The sequence below is a fragment of the Scyliorhinus canicula genome, chromosome 26 (assembly GCF_902713615.1).
Source record: "Scyliorhinus canicula chromosome 26, sScyCan1.1, whole genome shotgun sequence".
NCBI lineage: Eukaryota > Metazoa > Chordata > Chondrichthyes > Carcharhiniformes > Scyliorhinidae > Scyliorhinus > Scyliorhinus canicula.
The window spans coordinates 23,936,519-23,951,802 of NC_052171.1; the positions used below are offsets into that span (position 1 = coordinate 23,936,519).

Sequence of the window (15,284 nt, forward strand, 5' to 3'; positions counted from 1 at the left end):
TGGCACCGAAGCCAACACAGCTAGGGTGGTAACCACAGTGGAGAATCTGGTGCAAAACATCGGCACCATTAGCGGAGGTGTCCAAGTCATTGCAAAGTCGGTGACAGCCATGGCTGAGGGTCTCGGCAGATGCCTGCCTTGCTGGGGGATGTGACCCAGTACCGGGCTGACTTTGATGAGGTTCTGCGGCACTCAGGGAATGGCTGAGGAGCTGCGGAGCTTGTCCCAGTCACTGAAGGGCATCGGCGAGGGTGTCGGCACGATGGTGCAGACCATGGGCAGCCGCCAGGGCTGACTGAGCCAGATGATGCAGGAGCAGCCGGGGCTCGAACCAGCTACCCCTCCATCCCAAGGTGAACCCCAGTCCCTATGGGGACCAGGAGGAGAGGGCTCTGACTGCCAACCCGTACCCATCCCACGGAGTGGCGAGGGTGGCCACCAGCTCCTCTGATGAGGTCAAGTCTCGCAGCCAGCACCCGGAACAGGGCGGCACCGCTGTTCATGTGCTTCCGATAAGTGAGTCGAGGGCCCACCGCGGAGGACACCCGCCAGGGATATCGGATGGCTGGAGAACCCCGTCCATGGGTTTTGGTGGGAGAATTGGGAAGAGGGGGATGGAACAGCCTTTGGTCATGTGTCAATTATTCAAATATTCTTACGTTTTTACATCGGCCAATAATTAACAATATTATTTGAGAAAAAATATTTTAGCTCAAGGTTAAATGTCACAATTATTCCTGTCTAGGGACTTTAACTCTTGGTTCCTTCACCCCAATGGCTTTAATGGAATCCATTAAGATTTCAGCAGGTCAGTGTCTGGTGGATTTACACCAACCACATTCAATCCATTGCCCGGATGAATCCAAATCTACTTCATCCCTGGGTGACGAATCTTTCTCAGAAAGGTTGCCCCGGGGAACCAATTGTGACTTTGATCCTCTAGAGGATGTTGCTTAGAGGGGGTGACAGATGGAAAAGTGAGAACTTGCGTTTCTGCACTACCTTTCATCGACTCTGGAAGGCGAGAGGCACGTCAGCGCTAGTGAGGTGCTCCTTGAAATCTCGTCACTGTTACAGTGCAGGAAACTCAGCAATCAGCTTCTGCACAGTAAGCTCCCACAAACGGCAATGTGATAATGACGGGACAACCTGTTTTATTGATGGCTGTTGAAGGATAAATAATGCCCAAAATAATCAGTACTTTTCTGACAATAACACTGGGGATTTTTACATGTCGTGGGAGAGCAGACAGTTTAACACTTCGCCCACAAGGTAGCACTTGGGACGGTGCGATGCTGGGACTATCAGCCTGCTGATGTACTGTAGTCTCTGAGTGGGGCTTCCGACTCAGAGGTGAACACTGAGGGCTGGAACTAACAAGGCAGTTAGAGGGAAAGGGGTATTGACAGTATCCCGTGCTCGGATATATCATCAATCTGCACCATTCCGAGATGTGAGCTGGGAATACACAGGATATCATGGATATCACTTTATTGGAACATTACCAGCAGTGATATTTCCGCCTCAGCTTGATAAACAGAAATATTAAACAATCGATAATTAAGGAAGCAGTTATGATATTTAATATGCACTTAAAACAGGTAGGTCACATCCAAGGTCAGCAAGGCAGCATTACAGAGGGAGTGCTGTTGTGTCAGAGGTGCTGAGTTTTGGTTAAGACAGACCAAAGCCTTGCCTACCTGCCTGCTGGGGCAGGTGGCAAAGATTCCACAACACCATTTCGTCAGAGAACATTTCGCTGGCCAACGTTTTGTCCTCAGCTAACTTTAATCTGATTACGATCCCATTGACCAGTGTGGGAGATATTTGGTGCTGAATAACTGCTGAGTGTAGACAGCGCCTTTTGCTGGGGTGTTGAGAAGTCAGGGTTCTTTGTGAATGCAACTCCACCCACTTTCTCACAGCCAGGTTCCTACCTCATGATATTTGTAGAATCTTCCGCTTCAGGATTCAGGCAGTTTTTGTCTGCCAAGATCAAACAGGCGTCTGCAATGTCCGGCTACAGTGAGAATAAAAAGGGCTTTATTCATGGTGAATGGCAAATATAAAAAGGCACTGTTTGCTTCCCAGCACTGCTTGGAAATCTTCACCATTTCCTCCCATTTGCTTCACGGGAACCAATGCAGGAAGTTGGAAGGTAGTAAAAAGGGACAGTAAGCAAAAGGAAGTAAGGGGGAAAGCGTAAGGCAGAGAAGACAGTCAAAAATCTAAAAGGGCGACAGTACAAAGTACAGTGACTGAGGGGAGCTCAGTGAATAGGCCCAGTAATAACAAAAGGAATAAAACTGGAGATGTTAAGATTCAAAACAGAGATAAAAAAGTGGTATGAAGGATAAGGTTGAATCTATTTGGGTGGAAATCAGGAATAGTAAGGCGAAAAAGTCACTGATAGAAGTAGTCTATAGGCCACCAAATAGTAACATTATGGTGGGGCAGGCAAAAAACAAAGAAATAACTGAGGCATGTAGAAATGGTACAGCAGTTATCATGGGGGATTTTAATCTACATGTCGATTGGTTTAACCAGGTGTGTCAAGGCAACCTTGAGGAGGAGTTTATAGAATGTATCCGCGATAGTTTCCTAGAACAGTATGTAATGGAACCTACGAGGGAACAAGCGGTCCTAGTTCTTATCCTGTGTAATGAGACAGGATTGATTCATGATCTCATAGTTAGGGATCCTCTCGGAAGGAGCGATCACAGTATGGTGGAATTTAAAATACAGGTGGAGGGTGAGAAGGTAAAATCAAATACTAGTGTTTTGTGCTTAAACAAAGGAGATTACAATGGGATGAGAGAAGAACTAGCTAAGGTAGACTGGGAGCAAAGACTTTATGGTGGAACATTGGAGAACCTTCCACGCGATTTTTCACAGTGCTCAACAAAAAGGAAGGATGGTAGAAAGAGGGAAAATCGACCGTGGATATCTAACGAAATAAGGGAGAGTATCAAATTGAAGAAAAAGCATACAAAGTGGCAAAGATTGGTGGGAGACTAGAGGGCTGGGAAATCTTTAGGGGGCAAAGAAAGCTACTAAAAAAGCTACAAAGAAGAGTAAGATAGATTATGAGAGTTAACTTGCTCAGAAGATAAAAACTGATAGTAAAATTTTCTACAAATATATAAACCAAAAGAGTGGCTAAGGTAAATATTCGTCCTTTAGAGGATGAGAAGGGAGTTTTAATAATGGGAGATGAGGAAATGGTTGAGGAACTGAACAGGTTTTTTGGGTCGGTCTTCACAGTGGAAGACACAAATAACATGCCAGCGACTGATAGAAATGAGGCTATGACAGGTGAGGACCTTGAGAGGACTGTTATCACTAAGGAGGGAGTGATGGGCAAGCTAATGGGGCTAAAGGTAGACAAGTCTCCTGGCCCTGATGGAATGCATCCCAGAGTGCTAAAAGAGATGGCTAGGGAAATTGCAAATGCACTCGTGATAATTTACCAAAATTCACTAGACTCTGGGGTGGTCCCGGTGGATTGGAAATTAACAAACGTGACACCACTGTTTAAAAAAGGAGGTAGGCAGAGAGCAGGAAATTATAGGCCAGTGAGCTTAACTTCGGTAATAGGGAAGATGCTGGAATCTATCATCAAGGAAGAAATAGCGAGGCATCTGGATAGAAATTGTCCCAAAGGACAGATGCAGCATGGGTTCGTAAAAGGCAGGTCGTGCGTAACTAATTTAGTGGAATTTTTTAAGGACATTACCAGTGCAGTAGATAACGGGGAGCCGATGGATATGGTATATCTGGATTTCCAGAAAGCCTTTGACAAGGTGCAAAACAAAAGGGGGCATCACGGTAGCATGGTGGTTAGCATCAATGCTTCACAGCTCCAGGGTCCCAGGTTCGATTCCCGGCTGGGTCACTGTCTGTGTGGAGTCTGCACGTCCTCCCCGTGTGTGCGTGGGTTTCCTCCGGGTGCTCCGGTTTCCTCCCACAGTCCAAAGATGTGCGGGTTAGGTGGATTGGCCATGCTAAAATTGCCCGTAGTGTAAGGTTAATGGGGGGATTGTTGGGTTACGGGTATACAGGTTACGTGGGTTTAAGTAGGGTGATCATTGCTCGGCACAACATCGAGGGCCGAAGGGCCTGTTCTGTGCTGTACTGTTCTATGTTCTATGTTCTATGTTGCTGCACAAGATAAAGATGCATGGCATTAAGGGTAAAGTAGTAGCATGGATAGAGGATTGGTTAATTAATAGAAAGCAAAGAGTGGGGATTAATGGGTGTTTCTCTGGTTGGCATCAGTAGCTAGTGGTGTCCTTCAGGGATCCGTGTTGGGCCCACAATTGTTCACAATTTACATAGATGATTTGGAGTTGGGGACCAAGGGCAATGTGTCCAAGTTTGCAGATGACACTAAGATGAGTGGTAAAGCAAAAAGTGCAGAGGATACTGGAAGTCTGCAGAGTGATTTGGATAGGTTAAGTGAATGGGATAGGGTCTGGCAGATGGAATACAATGTTGACAAATGTGAGGTTATCCATTTTGGTAGGAATAACAGCAAACGGGATTATTATTTAAATGATAAAATATTAAAGCATGCCGCTGTGCAGAGAGACTTGGGTGTGCTAGTGCATGAGTCGCAAAAAGTTGGTTTACAGGTGCAATAGGTGATTAAGAAGGCAAATTGAATTTTGCCCTTCATTGCTAGAGGGATGGAGTTTAAGACTAGGGAGGTTATGTTGCAATTGTATAAGGTGTTAGTGCGGCCACACCTGGAGTATTGTGTTCAGTTTTGGTCACCTTACTTGAGAAAGGATGTACTGGCGCTGGAGGGTGTGCAGAGGAGATTCACTAGGTTAATCCCAGAGCTGAAGGGGTTGGATTACGAGGAGAGGTTGAGTAGACTGGGACTGTACTCGTTGGAATTTAGAAGGATGAGGGGGAATCTTACAGAAACATATAAAATTATGAAGGGAATAGATAGGATAGATGCGGGCAGGTTGTTTCCACTGGCGGGTGAAAGCAGAACTAGGGGCCATAGCCTCAAAATAAGGGGAAGTACATAGAACATAGAACATAGAACAGTACAGCACAGAATAAGCCCTTCGGCCCTCGATGTTGTGCCGAGCAATGATCACCCTACTCAAACCCACGTATCCACCCCCCTCCCCCCCTTAACCTTACTTTTTAGGACACTACGGGCAATTTATCATGGCCAATCCACCTAACCCGCACATCTTTGGACTGTGGGAGGAAACCGGAACACCCGGAGGAAACCCACGCACACACGGGGAGGACGTGCAGACTCCGCACAGACAGTGACCCAGCCGGGAACCAAACCTGGGACCCTGGAGCTGTGAAGCATTTATGCTAACCACCATGCTACCGTGCTGCCCCAAGTAGATTTAGGACTGAGTTTAGGAGGAACTTCTTCACCCAAAGGGTTGTGAATCTATGGAATTCCTTGCCCAGTGTAGCAGTTGAGGCTCCTTCATTACATGTTTTTAAGGTAAAGATAGATAGTTTTTGAAGAATAAAGGGATTAAGGGTTATGGTGTTCGGGCCAGAAAGTGGAGCTGAGTCCACAAAAGATCAGCCATGATCTCATTGAATGGCGGAGCAGGCTCGAGGGGCCAGGTGGCCGACTCCTGCTCTTAGTCCTTATGTTCTTATGATGCTTGGAGCACAAAATGAATTATTACATTGCTCGGATTTATATGACAACCCTGTCAGATGCAGAAAAGCTTAGCCAACAAGTGGGCATCTGATATTATTTAAACGTAAAGTAAGATAGTGATAATTATCTTGCTGCAACAGTTTTTCTCAGGAACCCAGATCTCAGGACACCACCCCTGTTCACACTCAGTAAATCCCTCTGGAGTGGGTATCTGATTGTGGGTTCCAACCATCACAGGACATGAGACAGGATCAGCTGCTCTTTTGCTGCCCATCAGTTTTATATGTTCATATGGCCTTACTGGACACACCAAGAAGCGTCAGACAGAGGTCGGATTAGCTGAGTCAAAGGTCAGTGAATGCCCTTGACAGGAACATTGGGTGGGATTCTCCGATCCCACGCAGGGTTGGAGAATCGCCGGGGAGGGGGGTGAATCCCACCATGCTGCTCCGACGCCGGGCCGCCGATTCTCCGGCGACCAGAGAATCGCCGCCAATAGCGCCGGTAGTGGGCCGCTGAACCCAAAACCCCCCCCCCCAGCAATTCTCCGCGCTTGACGGGCTGTGTGCCCGCTGAGTTCGGCTGAGTCCCACCGGTGTCGATCGTGTGTGGTACTACCCGGCGGTACCTCGCCGTTCTGGCTGCGGGGGCCGTCCTTGTTGGAAGGGGGATCCGACTCCGGGGGTGCCTCCATGGTGGCCAGGCCTGCGATCGGGGCTTACCGATCGGCGGGCGGGCTCATTCTGGAGGGGGCCTATGTTCCTCCGCGCCGGACCCCTGTAGGTCTCCGCCATATTGCGTGGAGGCCAGCACGGAGAAGGCAACCCACACTCATGCATAGACCCGCTCCGGCATTTCCAATGGCATCAACACCCTGCCCCTAAAACGGAGAATCCCGCCCATTGTCTCTTGGCAAATATGGCCTGGACATTCGTAGTAGCCCAGACTAGCCTGGGCTGAGGAGAGATATCCTTCAAAGTATATAAACCTTGGTCGACCATTGTGCAGAAATTGCATTATGCAGAGTCTCCAGTAACTCATGCTTTGAGCTCTGGAGCTTTGAAACTAATGTCAACCTATCTAGCACTGTCTGTGAAATACTTTTAAATTTCACGCCACGTTTAAATTTCAACATTCCTTCTTGCTGGGAAAAGTCAGGTGACTGTCCAGTTGCCTACAAAATGGCTTCTCGACAATGGACAACATGTCAGAAGGCCCTCATTCTGAAAATTATTGGTTAAAAGTATTATATCTCAAAAGGAACATAGACAGTCATAAGGCTGAGGCAATAGTTGGGAAATTGCCAATAGATCAGGCAACATAGGTGATGCTTCCCTCATCTGATGCCTGCGAGATGCTTACTCACCAAGAAAGGATCTGTTCCATTCAAGAGAGCAGCTTGGGGAGATATCATCTGCCATTCTTGGGCCCACCGTTTTCACAGAGGAATTAACCCTAGTAGAGGAGTAGCAATTGCACGCACCTAGGCCGACATCTGACAAACTCATTAACAGCATCGCCTTGATGTGCTTACCCGAATCCTGTCCAAATCACTGGGGTTCATCACCGATCCTTGGAAAAACTCCATCTCAGTCATGTGACGTTTGAAAAGGGCCTGAAGCTCGAGGCCAGGGTTAATGCTGTAAGGAAGCATTGCAGACATGTTAATTGGGAAGATGAAGATTAGATTGTTGTTTACTTGATTCCCAGTTTCTTTGCTCGGTTCTCAAACACAGAGGGAGGAGCAGCTGGTATTTGTTACAAATCGGCTGTCGAATCTCTCAGGGTCATTTCAAGCCAATTTCACGGCCAGAGTTAAGTTTGAAATGCATCCCAGTGGTTCGACAATGAGGTCTCCAGACCTGATAGGTGGGGATGACTCTGGGTCCTTCTTTATTAATAATAATAATACAATGATTTCTTCTTGGGATGTGAGTGGTAGGGAAATTACTGGAGAGAATTCTTCGAGACACGATCTACTCCCATTTGGAAGCAAATGGACATATTAGTGAGAGGCAGCATGGTTTTGTGAAGGGGAGGTCGTGTCTGTCTAACTTGATAGAGTTTATCATAGAGGTCACAAAGATGATTGATGCAGGTAGGGCAGTGGATGTTGTCTATATGGACTTCAGTAAGGCCTTTGACAACGTCCCTCATGGTAGACTGGTACAAAAGGTGAAGCCACACGGGATCAGGGGTGAGCTGGCAAGGTGGACACAGAACTGGCTAGGTCATAGAAGGCAGAGAGTAGCAATGGAAGGGTGCTTTTCTGATTGGAGGGCTGTGACTAGTGGTGTTCCGCAGGGATCAGTGCTGGGACCTTTGCTGTTTGTAGTATATATAAATGATTTGGAGGAAAATGTAACTGGTCTGATTAGTAAATTTGCAGACGACACAAAGGTTGGTGGAATTGCGGATAGCGATGAGGACTGTCAGAGGATACAGCAGGATTTAGATCGTTTGGACACTTGGGCGGAGAGATGGCAAATGGAGTTTAATCCAGACAAATGTAAGGTAATGCATTTTGGAAGGTCTAATGCAGGTAGGGAATATACAGTGAATGGTAGAACCCTCAAGAGTACTGAAAGTCAGAGAGATCTAGGTGTACAGGTCCACAGGTCACTGAAAGGGGCAACACAGGTGGAGAAGGTAGTCAAGAAGGCATACGACATGCTTGCCTTCATTGGCCGGGGCATTGAGTATAAGAATTGGCAAGTCATGTTGTAGCTGTATAGAACCTTAGTTAGGCCACACGGAGTATAGTGTTCAATTCTGGTCGCCACACTACCAGAAGGACGTGGAGGCTTTGGAGAGGGTGCAGAAGAGATTTACCAGGATGTTGCCTGGTATGGAGGGCATTAGCTATGAGGAGCGTTGAATAAACTTGGTTTCTTCTCACTGGAACGACGGGGGTTGAGGGGCGATCTGATAGAGGTCTACAAAATTATGAGGGGCATAGACAGAGTGGATAGTCAGAGGCTTTTTCCCAGGGTAGAGGGGTCAATTACTCGGGGGCATAGGTTTAAGGTGCGAGGGGCAAGGTTTAGAGGGGATGTACGAAGCAAGTTTTTTACACAGAGGGTAATGGGTGCCTGGAACTCGCTGCCGGAGGAGGTGGTGGAAGCCGGGACGATAGTGACATTTAAGGGGCATCTTGACAAATACATGAATAGGATGGGAATAGAGGGATACGGACCCCAGAAGTGTAGAAGATTTTAGTTTAGACGGGCAGCATGGTCAGCACGGGCTTGGAGGGCCGAAGGGCCTGTTCCTGTCCTGTACTTTTCTTTGTTCTTTGTTGAATGTCCAACATTTATTGCCAATCCCTCAGTGCCTTGAGAATGTGGTGGTGAGACACATCAGAAGCAGTAATATACCATAAGGCCCATCGAAACAGCTCCACCCGGTGCGTTAGGAAGGGAGTTGGGCGTTGATGAAGGAATGATATATTTTCAGTCTGGATGGTGTATGATTTAAAGGGAACTTGATAGTGGTGTCCCCATGCTCCTACTGCCCTCATCCTTCTAGGTGGGAGATTGCCTTGGGGTTTTGGTTGGAACAAGATGAGGGTTGGGCTGCTGGATCAGTTCTCTCAACACAGCGGCTCATAATCCAATTGCATTGCATTTTTATAGAACTGCTTCATTTAGCCATTGATGTCTGCCGTCATCGGTACACATTCTGGGACCCTGCCAGCATGGTTGAGTCTTAACTTCCCTCTAAGTTAAGGGTGATGGGAGGGCGAGGGGGAAAGTGGAGTTTAAAAAAAAAATTTGGAATACCCAATTTTTTTTTGTCCAGTTAAGGGGCAATTTAGCGTGGCCAGTCCACCTAGCCTGCACATCTTTGGGTTGTGGGGGTGAGACCCACGCAGACACGGGGAGAATGTGCAAACTCCACACGGACAGTGACAGAGGGCTGGGATCGAACCCGGGTCCTCGGTGCCGTGAGGCAGCAGTGCTAACCCACTGCACCACCGTGCAACCTTTGGGGAAAGCGAAGTTAAGGCCCAGATCTGCATGGTCGCATTGAATGGTTGAGGGGCTGAATGCCCAATCCTGCTCTTACTTCTTACATTCTTATGGTCTTAAGTCCTCAATGTATCGCACTCAAGATAACTAGTGATGGACAACGTTCCCATCTTTGCCAACGATGCTAATTGCTGAAATATATTTCAGATCTTGTAAGGAAACGAGGAATGAAGCCGTTTATTAACTTACTTCTCCATAACTATAATTTCTGTTGAAATTTCTTCTCTTTCTTTGCAAGTGAAGTCCTTCAGGAAATCATGGAGACTGTTGAGTGTAATGTGTCCACAGAGTATGACATATCTGCAACAGATCACACACAGGTCAAAAGCTTCTGAACCAAAATGAGACACTTTGCAGCTGAGCAGTGGGGGAAAACGTCTCTTCTTCATTCAGGGAATCGGCTGCTGGCCCTGACAACATGCTTTATGAGTTCCCAAAACACCATGGCAATGCACCCGCTGCTGGTTGGTTCAATTCCTCACAAAGGTTAAAGACTGCCTGAACCCAGGTGCATGTATAAAGTAGTCACCGGCCTCCCCATACAAGGCAAAGACCCACACTTACTGTCAAGCTACAGACCAATGTCTCTGCTCTCTGTGCTCCCAAAGCATCTCATCTTACAGCGGCTGGAGCCAGAGACAGAAAAATCTTGAAAGCTGAACAAGCTGGCTGTCAGCGAGGACGAAACCCCATGAGATCATTTTGCCCTGACCGCCTTAATTGAAAATGGCTTTGAAAATAACTTCAAAACAGGCACTGCCTTGCTTAATCTTGCTGCAGCATAAGACACGATGGGCTCTTTGTCAAAATACCAAGAGTCCTCCCTACATGGGGTAAGTGATGCCATAAAACTGTTATTCCGATTCAGGGTGCACATTGAATGCTTGACAAGCTGCCAGAGGAAACAATCAAACGAGCTTCCCAAGGGATCTGTCCTCACTCCAACTCTTTGCAATCTCTTTCTCAACGATCTGCCTCCAATCCTGCCTCGTAATTTCATTGATGCTGACGATATTTGCTGTGCCTCTCGGGCTTGGACATTGTCTGAACTAGAGGCAACGCTAATTGCAAAGCTGGCCAACTACTGCCAGACATGGCACCTTCAATCCAGCAGCAGCAACACAGTCTCAAGTATACTCCGACTTCACAATGCCAGCACCGAGCGGGAACTCAACATCACCTTGACTGGCAAGAGAATGAATCAAAACAACATCCTGTTTATCTTGGTGTTATCATTGACCAAACACAAAAAACATCTGAGCAAGGCAACAGCAAAGATCAAAACACGAACCAACCTCTTCAGCAAACTTGCTGGCTCTTCATGGGCTACACATGCTCAAACCTTTTGCCTTTGTCTACTTGACTGTGCACCAATATGGTACAACGCAGTCTTGTAGATACCCAGCTCAAGATGTTTCATCTTGAGTACCCTCTAATCAACTCAACGTCCCTGGCTCCCAGTCCTGAGCAACATCACTCCCCCTCACATAAGGAGAGAGATTGCAACAAGAAAGCTCCCGGAGAGGTTTACATCAACCCAAGCCTGCTGCTACATAAGGACCTGACCAATCAACTTACTGATTGCCTAACATAATGCCAGCCTGTGTGGCTAAGACCACTGTCCTCAGAAATAACGGCAGATGCCCTGTGGCAGAAGGAACAGAACCAACACACAACCATTAAACACCACACCCTCATCACAGATCCCAGCTGCCCAGCTTCAACCTGCCGTGCCAACATTGGGCACTCCTTAACCATTTTCACACAGGCCAAGGTTTTTGTGCAGCAAATCAGTAGAAGTAGGGCCTTTCAGGGGTCCTGGACTGTAGCTGTGGTGACCCCCAATCAATGGCTCATATTGAACACTAGCCCCCTAACATGGAGGGCTCAGAGAGTCTCACTTAGCCACTGTGGCCAATCCACCTACCCTGCACATGTTTGGGCTGTGGGGGTGAGACCCACCCAGACAAGGGGAGAATATGCAAACTTCACGCGCACAGTGACCCGGGGCAGGGATCGAACCCGGGTCCTCGTGGCATGAGGCAGCAGTGCTAACCACTGCGCCATAGTGCCCCCCCCCCCCCCCCCACTGTGGAAATTATTGCCTGGCTTGGTGATTAGCACACGCTAAAGGAAGAATAGGGAATCTGGCATTGGGAGTGGTAACTCTTTCCCCCCATTACCTTTGGAGACTTATGTGAAGTGGCTTGGGAAAATTCTGAATCAATTTACTGGAGTGTGAAAGTTCATGACACAGGCCACAATGGTTACTGGTTGTACGAGAGAGGACACCAGGGATCATCATGGAGGTGGTGAATAGTCCCTGTATTCATTTGCAATTTGCTCCAACAGCCCATGGTTGAGAGGAGTGGGCGGTCAGGGTCCTGAGTGAAAGCTTGGCCGTAGCTTTTCCCTAACCCTCCTCTCCCAGTCCCTTCACCCTCTCGTGTTTCCCATCCACCCACCACATGGTGCCAGAGTGGATGTTCAGAGCCAAGAGTAAATCCCAGCCTGAATCCAGGCTTGTAGCTGTCGAATGGGCGATATTCAGGGTGGAATGTTGAGAAACTGGACCCTGAGCAACACGATAAGGTTCCCTCTCGCTAATTCTGATTATTTAACAACTTTTAACTGGTGATACTCACCTCGTCCAGCAGCAACTTCTGCCCATTCTCAGTTGCCATTTTCCATTGGTTTAGGAGTACAAAATCTCAGCCAATCAGCTGCAAGTTTGATCCAGACTTTTGCCTGTGTGACATCCATGTGAAATGTATCCCATCATGTTTGGTCTATCCTGAGCCCGATGACTCAGACATCAGGAAAACATTGATCAGGAAAAGTGTAACTAATCAGCGGGAAAGCGACTGAGGAAAGAGGTGGAAAATACTCACGTTTTACCCGTGAACCGTTTGTATTTACCAGCGTATTTCCGGTGGCTCCCGATAATTTCAATAATCTCAGGGACATGACTTGCAAACAGGGCCTGTCAGAATTAGCAAGGTTTCCAATGTTAACATAATTCCATCTCAAAGCTGACAACTATTTCTGGGGCTTTGCCATGTATAAACCATGAGCATTGTCCAGAGAATTAATTTCTATAGCGCCTTTCTTGACCAAAGGAGATCCTTACTGCCGAGTAAGTATTCTTGAAATGCATTCTGTGTTGTAATGCAGGAAATCCAGCAGCCAATTTGTACAGAACAGGTTCACGCAAACAGCAATACAATAATGACCAGATAATCTCTTTTGATCGGTTGATTCAGGGATAAATGCAGCAGACCAGTTCTCTCAGTGTTACACAGGAGTGCTGGTCAAGCTTTTTGTGCTCCAGTTTCTGGAGTGAGACTTGAATTCTCAACTTTTTGACACAGCCTTCAGATTACATTGAGTCTACAGCACAAGCACAGGCCATTCAATCCAACCAAGTCCATGCTGGTGATTTGACTCACCATCCATCCATTCCCATCTCTTTGCTTTGCGCTCGATGGACATTTAACCATTGTTCCTGATGTGGTTATCTCACTTCTTCTGAGGTGCATTACTGCTGTTGACCTCAGTCACTCCATACAGAGGTTTCTCCCCTGGGGGAATGTAATCACTGGGCCTGGGTGCGATTGGCGTATGGGTCAGGGTAGATCAGTGTCTTGGGGAGGGGAGGCAGTGTGTCCTTTGCCAGAGTGGACAGTGGACAAGGAGAGATGGGGAACTGATGGCTAGAGGCAGAAAGGAACAGGGATTTGTTATTGGAGGCATGGATGTGAGAAATGTCCTGCATTCTTTTACTGAGGGCTTAGGAGGGAAGTCTGCTGCACATTTAATGCCTGACTTCAGTGCTGTGGCCTACTGGGCGGGATTAGACACCAGCCAAATGCAGTAGTATTGCCTCCCAAAACCCACAACACATTCTGGAAGGAGTGCTGGACCCACATCGGAACATGGACATTTCTCTGACCTGTAAATGTTCCTGCTGAGTGAAGCTATCTTATCCAGATACAACACTACGCCAGTTCCAGCCTTCTTATATAGTATTTACAAGACTCAAAACAAATAACATTTCAATTGCCTAACATTACTTTGGAATATAGTCGTATAGAAATGAATTAAGTGTTTAAAAATGCTTGGCTGATATGGTCAGTAATGTGTGCCCACTGTATTGGCACCTTAATAAGCCTGATAGTGTCAAAAGATGCCCAAAGAACAGACCGATTGTGAGATTTGGATCTCTCTTCTCAACACCTTATTCAGCAGAAATGTGCATTGAATGAACCTTTCCTAATAGCATCACACAAAAGTTAAAGAATTCAGCACCTTGTAAACTGCAGGATATGTGAAATGGTAGCTGTGACTCAGCATAGTGTGTGAGCAAAGCTTTGCCATGAGTAAGGCATCTGCATTTAACTGACTCCTGGGCATTCTTTAGGTTTCCATCTTGCCAAAGCTGGCTCCTTCTAGCCACCAGTCTAAGCAAGCACACATTAGAGGCAGAAAGAAAGAAAACAGTCCAGGCTATAAATTGTCAGACAGAATAAAATAAAGCAATAAATTTACCAGGCCCAAGATGATGAAGAATACCATGAAGACCTGGCCAACAGTGGTCCTGGCAGTTAAGTCACCATACCCAACTGTTGACATGGTCACCATGAGTAGGTAGACACACTGCCAATAGGTTAAGGTTTGTTCATTGGGCGTTTTCAACCAGGGATCTCCTGAATTTTCAATCTAAAAACAAAGAATGTGACAATTAATGAGAGTCATGCAAGGAGATCCTTCACAGGACTCTGACCACCCAAAGATTACCATGAATGAAATATTATGGCAAAGATGCAGTCCTGGGAGCAACGAAAATTGTCCATAACATTGGCAGATCGTTTAATTCTCCTCCTTCCTCAGTCTTCCACCAGCCCAAGCAGCCTGTTCAGACAGAACATGGACTTTTGCAAACTATCTTCCTGGAAACTGGAGAGTGTGGAGTCAAACCTAAGGTCACCCTGAGCACAATAAATCTACTGAACAAATTGTAAGTGTTTGAACAGCTTCAGGGGTGTAGTGGTATTGTCGCTGAACTAGTAATTCAGAGAATTACCCAGGTTCCAATCCCATCCCAACAGATGGTGAAGTTTGAATTCAATACAAATCTGGAATTAAACGGTCAACGTGAAACCATTGTCAATTGTCATAAAAGCCCATCTGGTTTGATGTCCTTTAGGGAAGGAAATCTGCCGTCCTTACCTGGTCTGACCAGCAGGTGGCTCCGGATCCACAACAATGTGGTTGACTCTTCACTGCTGTCAGGAATTGGCAATAAATGCTGGTCCGGTTAGCGACGCCAACATCCACCGGAAAAACGGCGCCGGATAATACAGCAGCCAGCGATGGGACGGCGGGGCGGGATTTGAGACACCTCCTGGGGATTCTCCGACCCGGCGGAGGGTCGGAGAATCCTGCCCCAAGTCCCACCCATTCATCAGTCCCCATCTAATTGGCCTCTGCTTCCCCCAGTGCCTTATCTTCAAATGATTCATGGCCTCCAACGCAGCCCACCCAACAACATTATTTCCCATGGCCTCCAACGCAGCCCACCCAACAACACTATTTCCCAT

General features: G+C 47.1%; 1 protein-coding gene across 2 annotated transcripts in view; it reads right to left on the reverse strand.

The window, feature by feature from the left end:
- LOC119957510 (calcium-activated potassium channel subunit alpha-1-like) overlaps nucleotides 1-15,284 on the reverse strand; it is a 122,727-nt gene that overhangs the window by 82,022 nt on the left and 25,421 nt on the right. For both annotated transcript variants that reach the window (XM_038785630.1, XM_038785631.1), the window contains exons 9-13: nucleotides 14,233-14,403; nucleotides 12,576-12,667; nucleotides 9,874-9,984; nucleotides 7,188-7,293; nucleotides 1,938-2,020 (exon numbers count right to left, since the gene is read on the reverse strand). In XM_038785630.1, the coding sequence (XP_038641558.1) occupies nucleotides 1,938-2,020; nucleotides 7,188-7,293; nucleotides 9,874-9,984; nucleotides 12,576-12,667; nucleotides 14,233-14,403 (563 nt within the window). The remainder of the gene's footprint in view (nucleotides 1-1,937; nucleotides 2,021-7,187; nucleotides 7,294-9,873; nucleotides 9,985-12,575; nucleotides 12,668-14,232; nucleotides 14,404-15,284) is intronic.